This window comes from Schistocerca serialis, chromosome 1, assembly GCF_023864345.2.
Source record: "Schistocerca serialis cubense isolate TAMUIC-IGC-003099 chromosome 1, iqSchSeri2.2, whole genome shotgun sequence".
Taxonomy (NCBI): Eukaryota; Metazoa; Arthropoda; class Insecta; order Orthoptera; family Acrididae; genus Schistocerca; species Schistocerca serialis.
The window spans coordinates 894,777,056-894,797,522 of NC_064638.1; the positions used below are offsets into that span (position 1 = coordinate 894,777,056).

Below are 20,467 nucleotides of genomic sequence, written 5' to 3' on the forward strand. Positions count from 1 at the left end.
ATACCCAAGTGAAACTAAGTGTCTTAATCTAGGGCCCGAGAACAAACGGTAAAGCATACGGAGGGATAAGCCAAATTTTGCATTGCTGGAGGGAAATACCAGAAAAATAATGCTGTATCCCTCCATACCCCTTTCCTGATTTTCTCCAATATGGAGTAGTACGGTACAATGGATAATTTGAGGTACACAGTTAAGTAAAAATGACCTGTAACAGGCTTATCCATCTCTGGTAATACCTACCTCTACAAGTAGATGTACAAGAACCACATAAACTGTCATCGATACACACATCTAAAAACTAACTGACTTTGCTTCTTTTTACTCTGTTAAGTTCTATGGTACTATACTCTGTTTTTAAAATGATATAACCAACTGAGACAGGCCGATCAGCAGTAAGATTTCACAAACATGCTCTTAGTTCAATGGAACCAAGATAAGGGTAGTGTCAGGTGGCCTGGGCAAGGAGAGAAAGAGAGGCGAGGAGCAGGAAGGGTAGCTGATGTCTCAGGAGGAGGCAACAGGTGTATGAGATACGAATGTAGGAGGGAAAGGCAGCAGATTCATGGAATATGAATGTAACACTTGGCCATCAGACTCAGTGAGTTCGTGCAGTGCACGATAATGATGATATGGGGAAATGAACTGGGAAGGGGTGACAACAGAGGAAGGGGAGATGCGGAGAAGAGGGTGTGAGTGCAGAGATTTAGCGAATACTGAGGCCACAAGGGTCACAGGAACAGAGGATATGATTTAAGGATAACTCCGAACTACATAACTTATACACAGTGGTGCTGGGGGGATGGATCCAGATGGCATGAGTTTGTGACACAGCCACTGGATGCGAGTATATTGCGCTTGGTAGTGTTTTCCACCATTGGGTGGGCAACTTTGTTCTTAGCCACAGTTCGACAATGGCCATTCATTTGGGTGAATAGTTGGTTGGTGGTCATGCCCATATAAAATGCCGTACAGGAACTGCAACACAGCTGCTTTCACATGTGGCCTTGACTCTGATGGTGTAGGACAAGCCTGTGACAGGAGTAGAGTAGACCATGCTGGGTGAGTGAATCGGGCAGGTCTTGCACCTGGGTCTTCCACAGGTGTATGACCCATGTGATGTGGCAAGGAGTTGGGAGTGGTTGTGGCATAAGGATGGAACTGGATATTGAGTAGGTTGGGTGGTCGGCAGAATATTACGTGGGTGAGTTGGAAAATATTTTCCCCTGTCGACTGTGGTCAGAGTTGTGTGTGAAAAGAAAAAAAGAGAATGAGACATTAAAGATAAGGCATATCTTTAATTTCCTACGTAATTTCCAAGTACATTGAGACATTCCTCACACCTCTTTATAAGCTTCAAAAGGCCTTCCAAGAAAAAATCAGGGCGTTGCATACAGAAGAAGTGTTGAATGGCTTGTTTGACATCAGAACTGCTGGCAAAGCGCCTTCCGCTGAGAATCTTCTTCAAAGCAGGAAACAGATGGAAGTCACTTGGTGCGAGATCTGGACTGTAAGGCCGATAGTGTAGGCACTCCCAACCAAGAGTTGCAATATGGTTTTGCATTGCCATAGCCGTGTGTGGTCTCGCATTGTCGTCAAACAGCAGAACGCCAGAGCTGAGAAGGCCAGGCCGCTTTTTCCGAATCACCTCTTTAAATTTCGACAGAGTGGCACAGTACCGCGCAGCATTGATGGTTGCTGCCTCCAGAAAGTCCAGCAGCAAAACTCCTTTGGCATCCCAGAAAGCAGCGAGTAGCACTTTACCTGCAGATGGAATGCTTTAGAAATGTTGCACGTGTGTCGGGGTCAGTTGGCGGGGCACCCATCGTGCTGACACCTTCCTGTATCGAAGAATGTCATGGATGATCTTGTGAGCTTGCTCATGTCCAACTCCAAGTTATGCCGCTACTTCATCAATGGTGATACGCCGGTTTGCTTTAATAATGTCATCCACCTTCCTGACATTTGAATTCTGCAGTGGCTGTGCGTGTCTGTCCAGCTGCACTTGCTGACATCCATCACTGAATTGCTGGCACCATTTGCCTCGACATCACACCTGACCCATACACCTCAACAAGGTGGTTATGAATTTCTGTGCCTGATACTCCACGTGCCAATTCATAGCGGATAACAGCTCTCACTTCCGACTCCAAAACGCACCTTCTCTCCATAGCTCCGGGAAAAGACCGAGCAGCTGGCCTCTGCTTTGTGCAGGCACTGCGACAGCGCCATCTGCTTGATCGTGGTTGACCTCTACCCAATGGTGTATTGCTGTCTTGCATGTGTGCTTTCACCTGTCGTGTCATCTTTCGCCCATATCACACAACTCTGCCCACAGTGGACAGGGGAAACTTATTTTCCAACTCCCCCTCATACATCAGGAGGGGTGGGAGAGATTGTGTGTAGGATGTCCCTCAATTCTGAGCATGAGGACACTTATCAACAGCAGAGTTAACCACACAGTGGAAGACATGCTACTGCGTGCAACATGCTTGATTTCAATGACTGCTTCATAATCGCAGCAAGATTTCACAAACATGCTCTTAGTTCAATAGAACCAAGAGAATCTGCTTTTCTGAACTATTTAGATGGGGATTATCCTTGCAACTCATCCTCCATTCCTGTAATTCTCCTGGCCTCAATTCCCACTAACCCTGGAGTGCCAGTCTCGCCTTCCTCTGTTCTGTCACCCCTTCCCAATTCACTCCCCCAAGTCATCGTCTCATGTGCCCCACATGCTGGTAATGCTGTCCAAGAGTGACATTCCTATACTACGAGTTATTGCGAATCCCTCGCACATTCCTACCTCATACACCAGCTGCTTCCCTCAGAGATGTCTGTCACCCTTCACCAAACCTTCCTTTTTCTCACTTCTGTGCCTGACACAATCTCTCATCTTATTCTACATACAGAACTGTGATTGTGTACTCAGCTATGTACTCAGCCACCACTATGCAGCTGTGGGCACACACATGCACTAGCTCAAAAACGGATTTCTTCTGAAAGGCTCTAAAGTTCTCAATTTTGTATATTTACTTGCTTGTCAATGACTCAACACCTCTGCTTTTGTTGAGATGTTACCTTTTCTCCTATATTATTTATGTTAATATTAATAAATGCTATTTAGTTAGCCAACTGTAGACAAACGTTCAAGAAATCACGAAGAACTGTTAATGTAAAACATTGCTAACCTGTAAATGTTGCAGGCTTTGTTACAATCAACTGGTCCTCATGACTAGCATTATTTTTGTAACAGACTCACCGAAAATTTTCAGTCAAATTTTTTTCTTTTAAGCTGCATAACATGTAAAATCCCAGCTCTTCCATGAGGTCTGTACATCTTGCACATAACAATAGCTCAAGGCAATCTATGTCAACTTTCAAGAGAGACTATAACATTACTGGAACAACAGATAAAAGGATACTCTTATAGCAGTCTGCAAATTCATCATTAAGCAGCCATTTCACAATATTTGCAATGTCATTTTTGAGAGGATGGCCAACACATGTATAGACATTGTCCTCGGTTACCTTCCCATATGCCATTGAGGTGCTTTGTAATATGTTGAGAACTTTTCGCATATCACCTCCTGAAAGTGTTAATAATGCCTTCTTCCCATCCTCTGTACAGTCAACCCTGTGAATTCAAAGCACACAAACAAATAATGATACTAGCACTAACAGGAGACATTCCATTTACATTTTATTAACTACAGAAACTTATACAAAGTAAAGGAGAAAATTTCTAAGCCTGGCAGTGAAAAGTAGTTTGTATTAATTCACTGCTCCACTGGTTCTTGCAGAATATTTTACACATTACAACTAAAAAGACATGCAACACTAAAATGTTGTAGAATATTACACCCATGTCTTGTGTTTTTGTGTTTCCTCCCCCCCCCCCCCCTTTTCATTTATAATGAAAGATTGTTTCTTTAGGTAAAAAGTGCACTTATTTTGTAATTTAGTATCCTGTTAAATCAATAGACTTTGTCCAATGTTTTCCAAGTAAGTACATCCTGTAACTCAACTGCAAGGTCTGCAAAATACTCATCTATGGCTTCCATAAACTCTTAATTGAATCCAATAATTTTTGCAGCACTCATTTCTTTAGATTTGGGGACATGTTTAAGTCAGAGCCAATCTGATAAACAGGGTGAATGTGCACAGCCCATGTGCTTTAAATTCCTCACTTTCTGCAAATTTGAAACACAGACTGGTGTTACATAATTCCAAACAGAGAAATGGGACTTCTTGGTACCAGAAGTAGGGATCAATGGATGAACATCAGACAAACCTCCACGTGTGAATTTGTTATGCGTCCAGATGGATGTTAAAGAGTCTTGTTACCAGCACATGCATAAGTTAACTCAAAAATGTAATTCTGCCTGCTTTGCACTTAGAATTTTCTCTATGTTGACTAACTGATAAGGCTGCTAGTATACTATCATATCTATTATATGGCACAATCTTCTGGTCAACTAAGTAGTGTTCTATAGATCTATATAGTAATTGTTGATAACCAAACAAATTACAGAAGCCTGTCCATAGATCCCACTAAGGAGGAGAATCTTCAGGGATATGGAATGAGTCACACTACATACTAGCAAAAGATAAGCAACTCACAGAAACTTAATATGTGAATTGTATTAACAACAAACTAATGTACGATAAGACAGGAAAAGATCAGACACAGGGATAACTTCAGAGGTCACTGAAGGCAAGCTTTTACTTCGTGCATGCATTTTGCTGTTTACATCTTATGTACTGTTAAGCAGATTCAAACATACATTGTTGCCCTTGGAAGTTGAGACTGCAGTCTGTAGCAGTTTTCAGTGCTATGTACAATTACTGTTAGTTATCTTTACATGAATACTTTCGTCACAGTACTAGAAGAGGAAAAAGAGGTAAGCATAATTTCCTTATTTAAATGTTGAGAAGGAAATGTGAATGTAATATGGCTGCATATCTCACTTGCACTAATGCCTGGTGTACTGTTTACAGATATCTACACACATAGAGAGAATTTTGGACAATGCCACAGCATTATAACAGGAGGCTTGTTGCACTTCTGAGGTGCAATTATGACCCTTCAAAATCCTGAAAAGGCAGTTGCCGCTATAGGATCAACAAAACTGTCATACAGAAAGGCATTCAGCAAATTTAACATACCGCTTGAACTTCAGAGATACAAACATGATTACAAGGAAACAGCAAAATAAGCAGTTTGTCAGAATCATTAATGACGTGGGTGCAAAAGAAGTGGGAGTCAGATTTCTGGGTCCATATCAAGGCAGCAAATCTGTATTTATTTTTCTTGAAATTCCAGATGATGTTATGGTACACAAACACCAAATTGCCTGAGTGTTGCTACTCCTAGAGAAGAAAATGAGAAGTTTTTATTCACTGAGAACATACTGAAAACTTATGATTTACAGTTTGAGTAGATTGTCATTACTAATCAAATATTTTCTAAATACGTTTGCCAAAGTTTTTAATGTGGTACATGTTTCCTGAAGACGTGTAAAATATTTTGTAACCGCAAGTAAAGTATTTTCTACACATGTAAACGGAATTTCTGAATATGTGTATTTTTTAAAAAGACAATTAAGTGTCCAGAATTATATTAAGAGGGAAATATAGAACAATGGCTTGAAATTCAATGAGTGTCCAAAATTAGACCATAAATTCAATGAGTGTCCAAAATTAGACCATCATATGGAGTAACACTGGACAGTTTTATTTGTTAGGATCTGGTTACATAAATAATATTTTTGGTTCACATTCTTTGATCATAGTATTCTTCAATGTCACCCCACAATTTAAATTCAATCAAGGTGTCAGACATTCTGCCAGACATCAATGTCATTCTTGGATGATATTTTAACAATGTGACTAATTATTTTCATCAGGTGCTACCTGAGACTGTTCATCAGTGGAATGGGCCACCACTCCATTGTCAACGCCAAGGGTTCCATTTGCAGTCTGCTCCCAGCATACTTAGGCATTCCCTCTTTGCCCTGAACGCCTGTCTATGGTTTGACATTCTGTTTTCAGTCTGCTGCGTTTCCAGATATTCTCTCTGCAGTACGCTCCCACTAGAAACATTCTTAGGCATTCCTTCCATGATTCGATGCACCAGGCCAAGCACTGGTGTTTTGTCTTCCTTCCCACGCACCCGTTTGCGTGCTGGTATCCCATTTTCAGTCTAGTGTGGTTCCAGGTGTTCCCTTTGAGGTTTGCTCCCACTGTAACTGCCCTGCGACGTCCCAGCTTCAAACTGGTGCACCTGGTGTTCTATCTGGAGTTTGTTTCTCTAGTCCACACCCATAGTTGCTCTTTGTATGGAGCTCTACTGCTGCCCCCGTTGTGGGTTCTCAGATTGATGATTCATTAGGTTATTTGTCACCTGTATCTCCATAGACCCATTTATAACACTGTCCCACTATCTGGCGTCGGTGTCAGAATCCTCATTTCATTGAAGTTCATGCATATCTTTTCCCATATAATATTCACTGGGTTGATATTGCAGTTTCTTCTGAATGAATCAATGTTATCACCAACTCTTGTGATGGAATGCACATACAGGTATGGCAGAGTTAAAACTTCTGAGACACCTAAATGACATTAGAAAATGCATTTAACCATCAACCATTTTATTTAACCAATATATTATCTACCAGTTTCCGCCACAGACCATCACCACTGTATGTCTGTCAACATCAAAATTGTGCAGAGCAAAAATTGAAAAATCTGAAAAAGTGCGAAGTACACGAAAATACACTGTATTTTCTAAAGTACTTAACGGCTGTTGGTTCTCACCTGATGGAAACATTATCTGGGTGACAGCCTACCATAAAATTTGTGAACTGACACAGCAGATCAGTCTAAATGCCTTTTCTACGCTAAGAATATTCTTGGAGAGTGCGCAAAGTTGCCCCAAAATATAACACCATGCAAGAGAAAAGCAAAGTAAAGAAGCTCCCAGTGCCAGACAGAGTGGAGATTATTCTTATGGTGCAGACAGCAGAATTCAGTTTCCCCACAAGATCTTGAATGCGATACTAAAAAAAAAAAAAAAAAAAAAAAAAAAAAAAAAAAAAAAAAAAAAAAAAAAAAAAAAAAAATATAATTCAATTTACCATCAGTCAAAATAGTGACTGACAGAATACATAGGAACAGAAAAATCATTTTTACAGGACTCCCACCTAAAAACTGTATGCACTGCCTTTTGTTTTCGCAATCATCTGTTCTCTGCATCAACTTGCTGACATTACATTACATTATGTTCCATGGTTTTCACAATAATACCGAGTTGTCGGCAAAGAGAATTTTTTGTGTGAGATCATTAATACATATCAAGAAAAAGTAATGGATCAACAACAAAACCTTGTGGCATCCCCACTTTACATGAATCCCAGACATATTAACACCTCTTCCTGGTTTGTTGACAATGGAGGACCACCTTTTACTACATACTTTCCAGCTATGAGGTGAACGACTGTTGAGCTGCTTCCCTGCTCCCATAATTTTATAATTCATGCCAAAGTATTGCATGTTACACATAATCAAATGCTTTTTTATATCAAAGAAATTAGCTACTGTCCTCAACCTGTACTTCAGCCCTGCTAGTGTGAGGCACTAAATCGCGTTTTCTGTGGCTCTCTCTTGCTGGAACCAAACTGCAAGCATGACAACAATTTATGTCTACTGAGATGTGCTACTACTCTTATAACTGACAATAGCAATTTTCTTTAATTTATAATTCATCTGAAAATCATAACCAAAAATGAAAATGCAGTTGTATTACAAATTCATTACTGTAAAAAGTTAAATAAAGTGCTTAAAACACCTTTAAAAAAAAAAGTAGTATGGAGAGTAACAAGATGAATACTTACTTCTCTTGTTCAATGACAAAATTAAGGCGTGACATGACCTGACTTGAATCCAGAGGACCAAACCTGAATCTTGTACATCGAGACTGGAGGGCTGGGATTATTTTGCCGAGATAGTTACATATAATGCAGAACCTCACATTTTCTGTAAATTTTTCTATGACTGTAACAATTAAAATTCTATGTTTAGTGACAAAGGGATGACAGCAAAACTATAACTAACATGAAATACTGATTACAATTTGTGCTGGAGAATGATGAAGGTGCTTGTCAAATAATTTTCCCAAAAGTTAATTTAATCTTAAATTTGAGGTATCAAACAGCAGTTATAAAGTTTAAGCTGTATAAAACAGAAGCCAAAGCAACAGCTCACTTCGTCTCAGAGCATTCTGTGCATCATTTGTCATTGCATCAGCTTCATCAAGGATAATAAGCTTGTGCCCAGCACTGAAAATGGTTCTTGTACTAGCAAAACTGAGGATCTGCCCACGAACAATCCCAATTCCTCTGTCGTCTGATGCATTTAACTCCAAAACCTGGCCAACAAAGAAAGAAACAGAAATGAATCAACACAATGATTTTATTTTCAAATATGTAACAGACTACTTTTCAAATCAAATTTTCATATACGGTAAATGTTTTCTACAAATACGTCATACATAAACTTAGTTCACAAATATAAAAAGTTGCAACTAGGGCAACTGAACCACCCTTCACTGTCTCCCAGTAGGAAGGTTGATAGTGCATGTACTCAATTAGGCTCAGTTTGGTGTAGTGTGCAACTGATAATTTACCACCCAGAAGGATCGCATAGGCTTGCTAAAATGCAATCTAATAAATTCTGGGTCTAGGTAAATCAAATCAAATGAAACAAAATGTGACATTTAAAAAGACACATCTTTCCTACATAGGCAGTATGTAATAGTAATTACCTCTTCCATGAGGTAATGTTGACTTGTCATTATCAAGCAACATCACCAAAAATAATCCTACATGTGGCAGATGACTACTACACTTGGAGTTGCGCCAACAACTTTTTATATCATCAAAGCTTACAGTAATAATGTCTGCACTCGTTAGGTGATGTTACTTGATAAATGAATACTGGGGTCAAAATTGGCCAGTTGGAAGTGTAATTACAGCTAAATAGAGTCTATGCAGTAAACATGTTCCATTTAAAAAAGTTTACTCTAGCTGTGGAACCAAATCTGCAAAAAATATAACATTTAAAGTTTTGTAAGTGGATAGATAAACATTTACTCACCAAGTGGTGACAGGACACACCTAAAATGAGGTTATAATTAGTCCAGCTTTTGGAGCCAGTGCCACCCCCTTCAGGCAGAAGGTTTGAAGGGGAAGGAAGAGGGGTGAAGAAAAAGGTGTGAAGAGGTCTAGGAAAAGAGGTAGATCTCGGGAAAGTCATCGAGAACTGTAGGTCAGACGAGACTTACTGTTACCGTCCAGTAAGTCTCCCCTGACCCAAGGTTATGGGTGACTTAACCCACCCTTTTTCGTAGACGTCTAGTCCTTTTCCTTCATCGCTCTTCTATCCCCTTCAACACTTCTGCCTGAAGAAGGAGCCACTGGTTCGGAAAACTTGCCTAATTATAACTCTCTTTTATGTGTGTGTTTTGCTGCCACTTGGTGAGTAGATTTTTTTTTATCCAATCACATTATTTTGTCAAAAATTGACTGTTTATGGTGTAACATTTAAAGACTGCAGGAAAAGACATTTTGACAATGCACTTCTCTCATAATGATGTGATGAATGGGATGTACAATGTGGCATTAGTGAATGTTTGTAAGTTTCGTGACAACAATGAGAGTGTCGTACTATTAGCATTCGCTGTATATACATTTATATTAGTCCACATAAATGTTGTTGCAGATTACAGTACATCTCTCCAGACAAAAGCATATATTACAAAAGTGTTACAATGGGAAACAGTGAATTATTGTGGATGGGAATTGCTGTACCAAACTTTATACTCAAAAATTCTTTTATGCGATATCAACTTTATAGAAACATCCACAAGCCACTACATGGAAGAAGACAGTGAGAATTATATAAATATGAAACCTGTTTTGACAGATGGCATTTAATGTCTGCCAAACTGTTGGAGAACTTTATGAGTGCTCTGTGGTCTATATTCAATGTTCAAAGTACAATATTCCTATACAACCTACATTTTGGTAGTGTCACTGTAATCTTATGACTAACACATGTGTGATTCTATTGTTTACTGTCATTTTCCTAGTAAACATAAATGGCCTAAGTTCACGAATGAAATACCCATCCAGTTTTGAAAACTCCTGTAAAAACTGACTTTTATAGGTAAAATCATCGGTTACTTGAGATTAAGTACTATGAGTTAGTTCTGACAGTTCATTTTTAGTAAAATCAACATACCATTGATGAAAACTGTTTAGGCGGGTACAGTTGCCTGGCACAAGCAAGAATGGTACTAGTTTTGCCTGTTCCAGGAGGGCCATAAAAGAGCAAATGTGGGAGCTGGTCCTCTTTAATGAATCTGTTAACTAGACAACAAAGAAAGTAAGCATTATTCGGTATACTCCATTACCAAACTAAAATTTTTATCAGCTATACACGAAATATTCTGTAAATGCTAATTCAGTAACACAAAAATTTTTTTGTTTTGGTGAATATTTATTGGTCAAATTCTGACTGCATCTACCATTCAACACGTCACAGAACTTGTCATAAATGATCAGGTCCATTTTTCTCAAACAGCAATGTAAGTACAATAGTTTGCTAATATTATGAGACTCTGCAGTATATTCTATAGTAGAAATGCAGAAACTTCTGCTGAGGAGAGCGTGCACGCGCACACGCACGCACACACGCACACACACACACACACACACACACACACACACACACAGGATGTTCCATTTATCTTGACCACCCTAAATAACTGTCCGTCCAGATGCAATTACAAAATGTTTCAAAGCAAATGTTCTTTAGCCACCAGGGGGACATCAATAAGCATGATTGCCTTCATTGTAGCATTGTTTTGTAGAAAGATATGAACAGCGGTATGACTTTTTAGATGGCACCCTGTATTTTTTTATTCGGTAATTCATTTCCTCTCCTAAAGACCTATTCAAAAATATATCTCAGTGTACCATTCACTGAAACACAACGTTATTAACTGCATAACACAACACTGACTTTGAGCCCGGGATCACAAACTCGTCCACATGCTGGAGCTGTCAGAAAACAAATGAAAACCCAGTAAAAACATAACACAAAATTGACTTTGACTCTCCTTTACCACTGCCCAGGAATAGAACATCCAGAGGTGCTCAAAGTGGTGACCGTGGACACCGATTCACTGGTGCACTTGTTGAATGAAAGAATTAATTATTGCTTCCAGTGTTGCCTGCTGAAGAGAATTACAAACAAGCACGATACTTTCCTGCATGTCCTCTGGAGTTGTTGGAATATCGCGATAGACCACGTCTTTAATGCATCCCCAAATAAAAAAGTCCAGAGGATTTAAATCAGGAGACCTAGCAGGCCAAGTAACTGCTCCTTCTCAACCAATCCATCTGGCAGGATACCTGCGGTTCAGAGCACTTGTCCACACAAGGCATTATGTGCTGGACATCCATCGTGTTGATACAACATAAGCATTCTGGTTCATAGCCACACCATCCAGAAGTACACGATTCTGGAAATCATTCCCATGCAACTCTTGATGTAGGTGTACATGGTAAGATGGAACTGGTGACGTGTAACAATATGATGTACACTGGTTTTAGGATTGCCAATCTCATGTTCAAGCTGTCATGTGCTCACATGTCGATTCATAGCAACGGAAGCAAGTACAGTAACTTCAGCAGCTTCGTCTGTGCGAGTGCTATGACGATTGCATTGTTGTGGGTTGAAACTTCCCATTTCCTGAAGCGTTGCAACAAGATGAGAAAACATCTGTCGGGACAGTGGGTTCTTGTCAGGATATCACTCTCTGTACAGTTCCGCTGCCCGTGAAGCATTTCGGCTACCTTCAACAACAACAACTAACATTATGTCGATGCAGTTTGTAGGAAGGACAGACTTTACTGTATGCCTTCTCTACACAACAGTATTTAAAAGGACTAAACTACTGTACTAAATGCACGCATACTTAAGAAAACAGTATGGCAATTACCGTTCTGCTAACTTATATTGCCCACAGATGATTAGCATTTCCACCTTCTCTTTGTTGGTGTACATTCTACTCACACAGCTCTTCAACTGATGATGGTTGATGGAATGACGGGTGTGCATTCTACTAATGTTTACCTTTGTCCTCTGTCAACGTCAGCATGTGGATGCATTCCATTACTCCGAGTACCTGCACTAAGCGCTGGGAGCGTCAGCGTCAATGTTGTGTTATGTAACTAATAATGTTGTTTTTCACTGAATGGTACACTGTGATACATTTTTGAATAGGTCTTTAGGAGAGGAAATGAATTACGGAATAAAAAATACAGGGTGCCATTTAAAAAAGTCATACCCAACACTTGTGTTCCAATGGCCTCGAGGTTTCTCGATACTCCAAAGCACTCAATATAGTATTGACCTTGCTTGACCAATCACGTGAAATTTGACTCGTGGCGCTAGCGCAAGGGATACGCGAGAAACTATGTACTAGTTAGTACAACGATGTAATGCTCTGCTCAAAAATTGACAATTTTGTGAAACACTGGAGGAAATTACATTAAATTCTGTCAACTTACGAACTTCTGTTGTTTCTGAACAGGTTAGTAATAAATGTTTCCAAACATATGGATACCAAATACACACATTTATGCTGCTTTTTAAGTAAAAGTAACATTCAATGGCGAAAATCTTCTCCATCAAAAACCATTACTTGATTCTGAACTCAAGTCAATATTTTGTTTATGAGAACCTGTAACGATATGCCACTTGGGTTCACGTACCATATTAGGATACCACAGAAAAACGTTATCAGCTTTGGAGAAGACGAAACGAGAAATAGAATTAACGCAGAATTAAAAGTTTAAAAAAAGAAATAAATCACATTAAACTGACTGCAATAGCTATCGCGAGAATAGATTACAGCGGAAAGACCTGTATTCGAGATAGTATCAATAGAAGTAAATCCCCATCACAGTTTCGAGAATTGGACTGTCGTGATTGCAATCTTTTACTTAGTATGTATTAGTTGTTGATGCCGCGTATGACCTGCACCCTGTAAGATACTGCCATCCACATTTTATTGTTGGTCAAGAACAACATTACGGAACATTGGAAGACTCACCATGAAACAAGCTTGGCTACGAGTGAGCAGAAATTACGCTTTGTTGCCATCCATGGAAATGTATACTGTGACTTCTGGCTTTTTATGCACATCAACCATATTTAAACAGCAGTTTGCTTCAATCCATTTTTTGGAATCGAATTCATGTTAAAATTGGACAAATACTCAACAACAACATATATTTCCACAGGATGTGCTAATAATCAAGATTGGGGCCTGTGGTGTAGATACGTGTTTTGTGCATCAATGTTGTCAAGGCTCCCCGTGAAGTATGACAGGAACAATTGGAGGTGTGTTAGCTGCTGGTTCTACACAGCCAACGAGAGAGAGGCGGGCAGACGATATATATGGAAGCATTAGACATTGTAACATTCTCACTTCAGTACAGAAACGAAACACTGGGGCTTCAGAGCGGGGGGAGGGGGGGGGGGGGAATATAAATTAATTAAAAAAATATCTGTGTTCTCAGGTTCCGCCGGAATCACAACCACAGAAATTACAACATATTCGGGAGAAACAGCCAAATATTTGTGCCAATGAAGATATAAGTTTCACAGCTGTTCTGTTAGGATGATGACGGCGATGAAGATGAAAAAGTGTGATATCACAGGCGAGCCATCTAAGTAAACAGAAAAAGGCACTGAAAATAAAAATTATTGTACACAGTTTCTTTTTGTTTGTTTTGTTTCTCCTTGTATTATCAAAATGTATACAATCAATAAACAGCATAGGTGCATGTTAAAACAGTTTACGCAGAGAAAGTTTCTAATTTTGATTAGTCAGAACATGTTAAAAAATACATTTTTCTCAAGGAGCCTATTAAAAAAGGGGGGGTCGTGTTATACTCTGGGTCATTTTATAAATGGGTGATTATGGTAATTTAGTCCATTGCCTGATGTGTAGTACATGAATGTATATAATAAAATAGAAAATCTATAACTAGAGTTTTGAATAAAATTTATGCACCATGTGAAATTAAACACACTAATCCATAAATTCTGAAATCAATAAGAGAAAAAATACTTACTTGTTTTAACAATATCATCATGTGATATCAGATCATCAAGAGTTTTTGGTCGATATTTTTCAACCCTGTAACAAAAACAAATTGTAACATTCTATATGCAACAGGTAGACAATATATGGCAGAAAACACAAAGTAATGAGGCTATGCCTACAAATTACAAGTCACAACACAATATGCAACGAAGGGCATGTGACTATTACATTCTGTTCTCCTTATTAATATATTACAGTACTCTGCACCCACAAAACTATCCCCATGTCTCAAATGATCTCATTTCTCTAACTTTATATTCGTATTTGCTAAGGTCTATGAATGTGAGGCAGCAGTGTATTTTTAAGATCTTTGATGATAACTGCTTCTTGCAGTTTTAAGACAGGTTGCACTGGTAGTTTCCCAGACAACCTAAAAACAGCTCAAGTGGTTCTGATTGATAAGAAGGTGATAAATCTAGAATTTAAAACTACTGATTCATCTCAATCCCACCCCTATTTTTATGGCAATTTAGAATGTTATCTACAGTACGCCAACGCCAATAGACCTACTTAGTCAACTGAGTTTAATGTCTAACAATCGGAATGGTATTATGGAAAGCCCTGCAGCTGCAGCATATTTAAAAGATGGAATGATAACTGCCATTGAGAATGATTCTGTTTTCACCACAATATTACTTAACAATCAATGAAACCTGGGTGTAAGAGGAACTGGCTATCAATTGATAAAAATTGTGTGTTAGTGATAAGAAACCATTTATGTCACTAAAACAAACAGTGAGTCATTCACATAATTATTAATATCAAATATGGAGGGGCTAAATGCTCTGTGTTAGGACCTGTTCTGTTCTTGATTTACATTAAAAAGATAAAATACTATTCTTGTAACTCTAAAAAACAATATAATGAATGCAGATTATATGTAGATTATGTGCAAAAACTAAGCCTATGACAATCTTAAGAGGTACTGCGTAACAGTGTGACCATGACATAGTACAGTATTTCAGTGAAAGCCGTGTAAATGGAAGACCTACAAAGATTGCAATTACAGAACTCAATGCCAAGAAACAAGTACATTTGGTATGAAATTATCTACATTATGTGACATTGCATAAAAGGAAAAATAAACCCAGGTAATTCCAGGTTGGAATATAAACAATGTTAGGAAAAGGATAGATTGCTAATCACCATAAAGATGACCTGTTGACTTGCAGACAGGCACAACAAAAAGAATGTTACAAATTATAGCTTTCGGCCAAAGCCTTCTTCAGCAAAGAATTCCTGTCAGAGCTGCCATTGGTGGCGGTCATGTGTGAGAAGTGTGATGCTTTTGTGAAACACCCACTGGGCACCTTCCAGGAATTCTTTACCTACAACTTAAGACTCACCATCCTTCCCCAGGTCCCTTCCTCAGAACACCAACCTTTTAGTAAAAGAAAGAACAGCTATACACAATCTCAAGACAAATTCTGGTATAATCACCCTATCTGCAGACATAGGTTCCACCACTTATTATGAATCACAGTGACTATCTGGTAGAAGGCCTCTGCCAGTTATCTGAATCCTCTACCTAACACTTATCCAGAGTGATCCCATACCAGCTCTGCCAGTTATAGTCAAATACAACTTCCAATCCCTGCTTAAAGCCTTAGGCCCTTCTCAGAACCTCTCCCCTGAATCCATTTCCCTCCTCACCCCTATGACACCCTGCACACCAATCACCCGTACTCTAGCCTTCCATGCCAAAGACACCAATTATTGACTTCATCACCAGCCCTTTACGTTCTGGTTCCTACTAGTCCCTACTGTTGATGCCACTTCCCTTTACACCACCATCCCTTATGCTCGTGGTCTTACCACTATTGAACATTACATTTCCCAACTTCTTTACACTCCAAACCCACTCCGCTAACCTTTTTATGGGCCATCTGGAGGAGACCTTCCTAGCCTCCCAAAATGCCAAATCCCTAGTCTGGTTCAGGTTAGTTGATATCTTCATGATCTGGACTCAGGGCCAAGATACCTTATCTTCGTTCCTTCACAATGTCAACACCTTCTCTCCCATCTACTTCACATGCCCCTCCTCGACCCAGCGTGCCACCTTCCTAAATACTGGCCATCAGCTGTCTGTTGGCTAGGTGTTGGCCTCTTCCTCTCTAATGGTTCCATCTGCACCTCTGTCCACATTAAACCCACCAACCATCAATAGTACCTGGTACCTGAATTCTGACAGCTGTCATCCCTTTCACACCAAAAAATCTCTCCCATACAGCATGACAACCTAGGGACAGCTTATCTGCAGGGACAAGAATGCTGTTGCTCAGTATGATGAGGGTCTCAGCAAGGTCTTCACAGACAGGCACTACCCCCAGACCCAGATCACAAACATATCTCCTGTGCCATTTCCTCTCACAGAGTGTCTACGTGGACAAGAAAAAAATAATCCCGGATTTCCCGGTTAAAAACACAATTTCTCCCGGATGAAATTACGTATAAAGCGGTTGAAAATACATCCGTGTTAAGCAACAGTATACTTTCCCTCAGGCTGTAAAACCTATCAGTCCTTTGAATACTGAAGGTCTTATACCGGCTGAGGACGTTCCAGCACTTAAGGAAACTGGAAAAACAATGCGTTTGGAAAGATGTTTGATGCGAGACAATACGGACAGATTTTATTTTCGTATTGCGAAAGTATATACACAAATTCCACAAGTTACAACACAGTAGCTCCCGAAGCCTTAAAATAGAGATTGCGTTGAGCGATGCACTTTTGTCAGCCAGTCATAGCTCATATCACGTGATCTCGCTAGCGATTGACGGCAGTTATTCAGAGCACGAGGCCCACGAGAAAGACAGGCCACGGCGCGTACGTTACGAACGTAGGCCGAGCTCGCTCAATTCAGCAAAGTGCGTTTCTACACCGGCTTACGTAACTAAATGTGTATGTTCGAACGAGAATTGCATCGACTATTGGAATCCACTATTATTAGTCCTACAATGATAGGAAGTCCGTAGGCCTACTAACAGACCCTAATTTGGCAATTAAAATCATAACAAAATGATTATCAGTTGCGTAAGGCACCACATCTTCTATGAAAGGAGAACTGTTACAAAGAAGAGATTAAATGCTGTAAATGAGCGGTTATACCATTTCTATCGAGAATTGATTTAAAATTTTGTTGTACGAACAGTAATCAGTAAGACTTCATAATAACGGATTCCAGTACAAGATGAAATTCTCGTTAGTATGCACGCACCCGGTTGCAAGTTAACAGAGTTAAATACGCATTTTGCCCGCTGAGTTAAGGGAACGAGTGAGCTCAGGCCGTTCTTCGTGACGTACGCGCCGCGGCCTGTATTTCTCGTGGGCCTCGATCAGTGCATAATACATGTTATGTACTCAACCACTAGCAGCATCATTGTTAAGTAGCACGACCATACGAAGACAAAAGGTTCATGGGTTAAAGTAATGTAAGTACACTATATCTTCACGAAAAGCTGAACTTTCACATATAATATTGGGCATTAACAATGTTTTGCTGTTTTTTCTCGAAGGGCGTGGTTAGGCAGGAACCTAAGAATGCTTCGGAAGCTAAACTGCTGTATTTGATGTATTTCACACATATACTTTCGTATTATGCAAACACGCAGTCCAAATGCCGATGCGAATCAAAGATCTTTCCAAAACGCGTTGTTTTTTGCCGGATTTCGTTTCCTAAAGTGCTCGGAAGTATAAAACCCCTAAACTTTCCATAAGCCGTTTTCCAATAACACTATTTAGTTTTTATTTCGTGATCATAGCTGCAGCGATTTAGGAGAACCTTTACAAAGTGAAGTTTATACTTAGCTGTAGTTGGTGTCATGTTTTCTCGAAGAGTGATGCATCAACTTTTACATTGTTTTTATTCGAAACTCTGAATATACTGTACAACATTTAAACACCCACTGACGTAAGGCTGCGAGCACTCACAATGTCTAGGGATCTTTGAGAGCATTCTGCGTTCTGCCTTACTGGGACTGGAGTGGCAATGAAGGATGGGACAGAATAGGGGTCGCCATGGCGTCAGCTGGTCAATGCAAAGCGATCCAGTGACTGGATGAAGTGGGAAGAGACATCGCTGCGAGCTGAGGAGGCGAGGTGAGATGACCAAGCCAGCAATCGATCACACGAAAGACGAGCCATCGCTTTCAGCAGCTAACATCGTTACATGCCTGTTCAAAATCCCAATACTGTGAAACGCCGTAATAATACAGCCGCTGTTACCGTGATTAAATACAAATAAAACAACTGCCGTTTATACATTCAATGCCAAAAAATATAACTTGGTATATGTAAAGAGAAAAAAAACGTCGAGACAGTATTACAGGAAAATACTAGCTGGTAAATAAGTGGTAAACAAAAACATTACGTAAGTTGGTCAATAATTAAAGAAGACAAGTCTGGTGAAAGAGTCTTGAAATACGAGTCTATTGAGCCGAGTAGCATGTTCTTCAGATGATCATAGACTACCGTGTAGCTAGCACGTTTCGGGTTTTTTGTGCTCTATCTTTGCAACAAACATTGGCAAATACAGAAGCAGTTACTAGAGCGCACTCCGCAACATCAAAGTTCTCCAGCCATCGATCACGCAAATGTTCAAGGGCAAACGTTCCGATTCAATGGTCCAAATATACAGAGCTAGTCTGGAATGGAAATCCTTAAATAGATTTTACAAGGCATGTACAAACTGAATTATCATCCAGAGTGTTTCCTTTACTGCGGACTTGATTAGCAGAAAAATATGGAGAGGGGGCTTGCAAGTTCGTCAAAGAACAGCAAGAAAACATAATGTGAAGACAACAATAACAGCTGAACAGGGCTTATTACTTTTCTAGGTACGGAGGGATACATACAAAGCGACATTATCAATTTACTGGATGTCAAGTAAAACCATATTTTAAAATTAAGCGGGTAAATCATTCCTCTACAAGTAAATCAACATGTACGCTGCTACAGAATCTAGACTTTAAATTAAAATCGGTGTATGTACAATAGGTCTACCAAGTCCTAAAGCACTTCGGAAATTTTACACACAGTAGAGCGCCTCAGCTGTAAAGTAACTGGGAGGCCAAGTCGTTCGTAACCGGCAGACTTCATAACTTAGAATTCGTGGATGGGAGACGAGAGCAAGTAACCAATAGCAGCCGATAGAGAGAGAGAGAGAGAGAGAGAGAGAGAGAGAGAGAGAGAGAGAGAGAGAAGAAGCCTCATGGTAAGGAATAAGCTAGAACGAAAAGGTGGCGAAGCCTTCAGAACTTTGGTCGATGAGCCTTAATATCTTTCGTCTTTATAATTGAGGTGCTGTACTGTACATGTAAAATTAGCTAGAAACTTGCAACAGGTTACCGGAGTAAGACTGGTTGATACGTCTTGTCATTCATAGTTTCTTAAAGGGTCAACCAACGCAGCGCTACTAATAATATCGTAATTAACGCCGATTGTTGCTTGGCAGAGACAGTGTTGTCAAACGTGCCTAGTTCGATTTTCAAATCACACAGTCTGTCAGTAGTCAGTGTGCTCGGCTCACCTGTTGAATTCAGTTCTGTGCACGTGCGGGGCAAAACTTTATAAACTGACAAGGTAGGTAACACTCATTGTGTCATATTTCATTATGCGTAATAACGAGGCGCAGCCTTATTTACATCCATCGTTCTTCTTCTCCAATAAAGGTTGCCCAACAACAACCACTGCGACTGCGCCATGTCGATTGGTTTTCAAGATAGCTGGCTTTCAGATCCAGCATTCAAGGACTGGTTGGTGAAAGTACCTACAGACCTTTATAGTGCTAAATGTGGGTTATGTCCAGGGACCCTCATTAACATCCGTACTATGGGAAGATCGGCTCTTACAAGTCACATGACAAAATCCAAGAAGCAAGTCGCGAAAGCAGCTGCCCCGAGAAGCACAGCAAGTTTGTATGTCTACACCCGACCGGCGGCGACCAATTCAATCCAGCAGACAGATTCTACTTCCACTACCACATCTGCGGATTCAGCTGGGTCAACAACAGTGGCGTTGGCCGCTGAAATTGTTGCGCCTCCGCAGAAGGATGTCACTGCAATGTCAAAACCTGGGGATAAAATGAGAGGAACTGATCGAATGGCAATAAAGGCAGAAATACTGTGGTGTTTGGAGTGCATCGTTTCACACAAGTAGCTGCGTAGTTCTGCGAACGACGTGTTGCTTTTCCCCGCAATGTTCCCCGACAGTGAAGTGGCCAAGAGCATGTG

General features: G+C 39.9%; 1 protein-coding gene across 1 annotated transcript in view; it reads right to left on the reverse strand.

Annotated features, from left to right (window-relative positions):
- The window catches only part of LOC126411618 (replication factor C subunit 5), a 93,460-nt gene that overhangs the window by 14,938 nt on the left and 58,055 nt on the right, over positions 1-20,467 (reverse strand). Inside the window, exons 2-6 of the mRNA XM_050081377.1 lie at positions 14,208-14,272; positions 10,300-10,427; positions 8,263-8,425; positions 7,893-8,052; positions 3,423-3,634 (exon numbers count right to left, since the gene is read on the reverse strand). Of these exons, the coding sequence (XP_049937334.1) occupies positions 3,423-3,634; positions 7,893-8,052; positions 8,263-8,425; positions 10,300-10,427; positions 14,208-14,272 (728 nt within the window). The remainder of the gene's footprint in view (positions 1-3,422; positions 3,635-7,892; positions 8,053-8,262; positions 8,426-10,299; positions 10,428-14,207; positions 14,273-20,467) is intronic.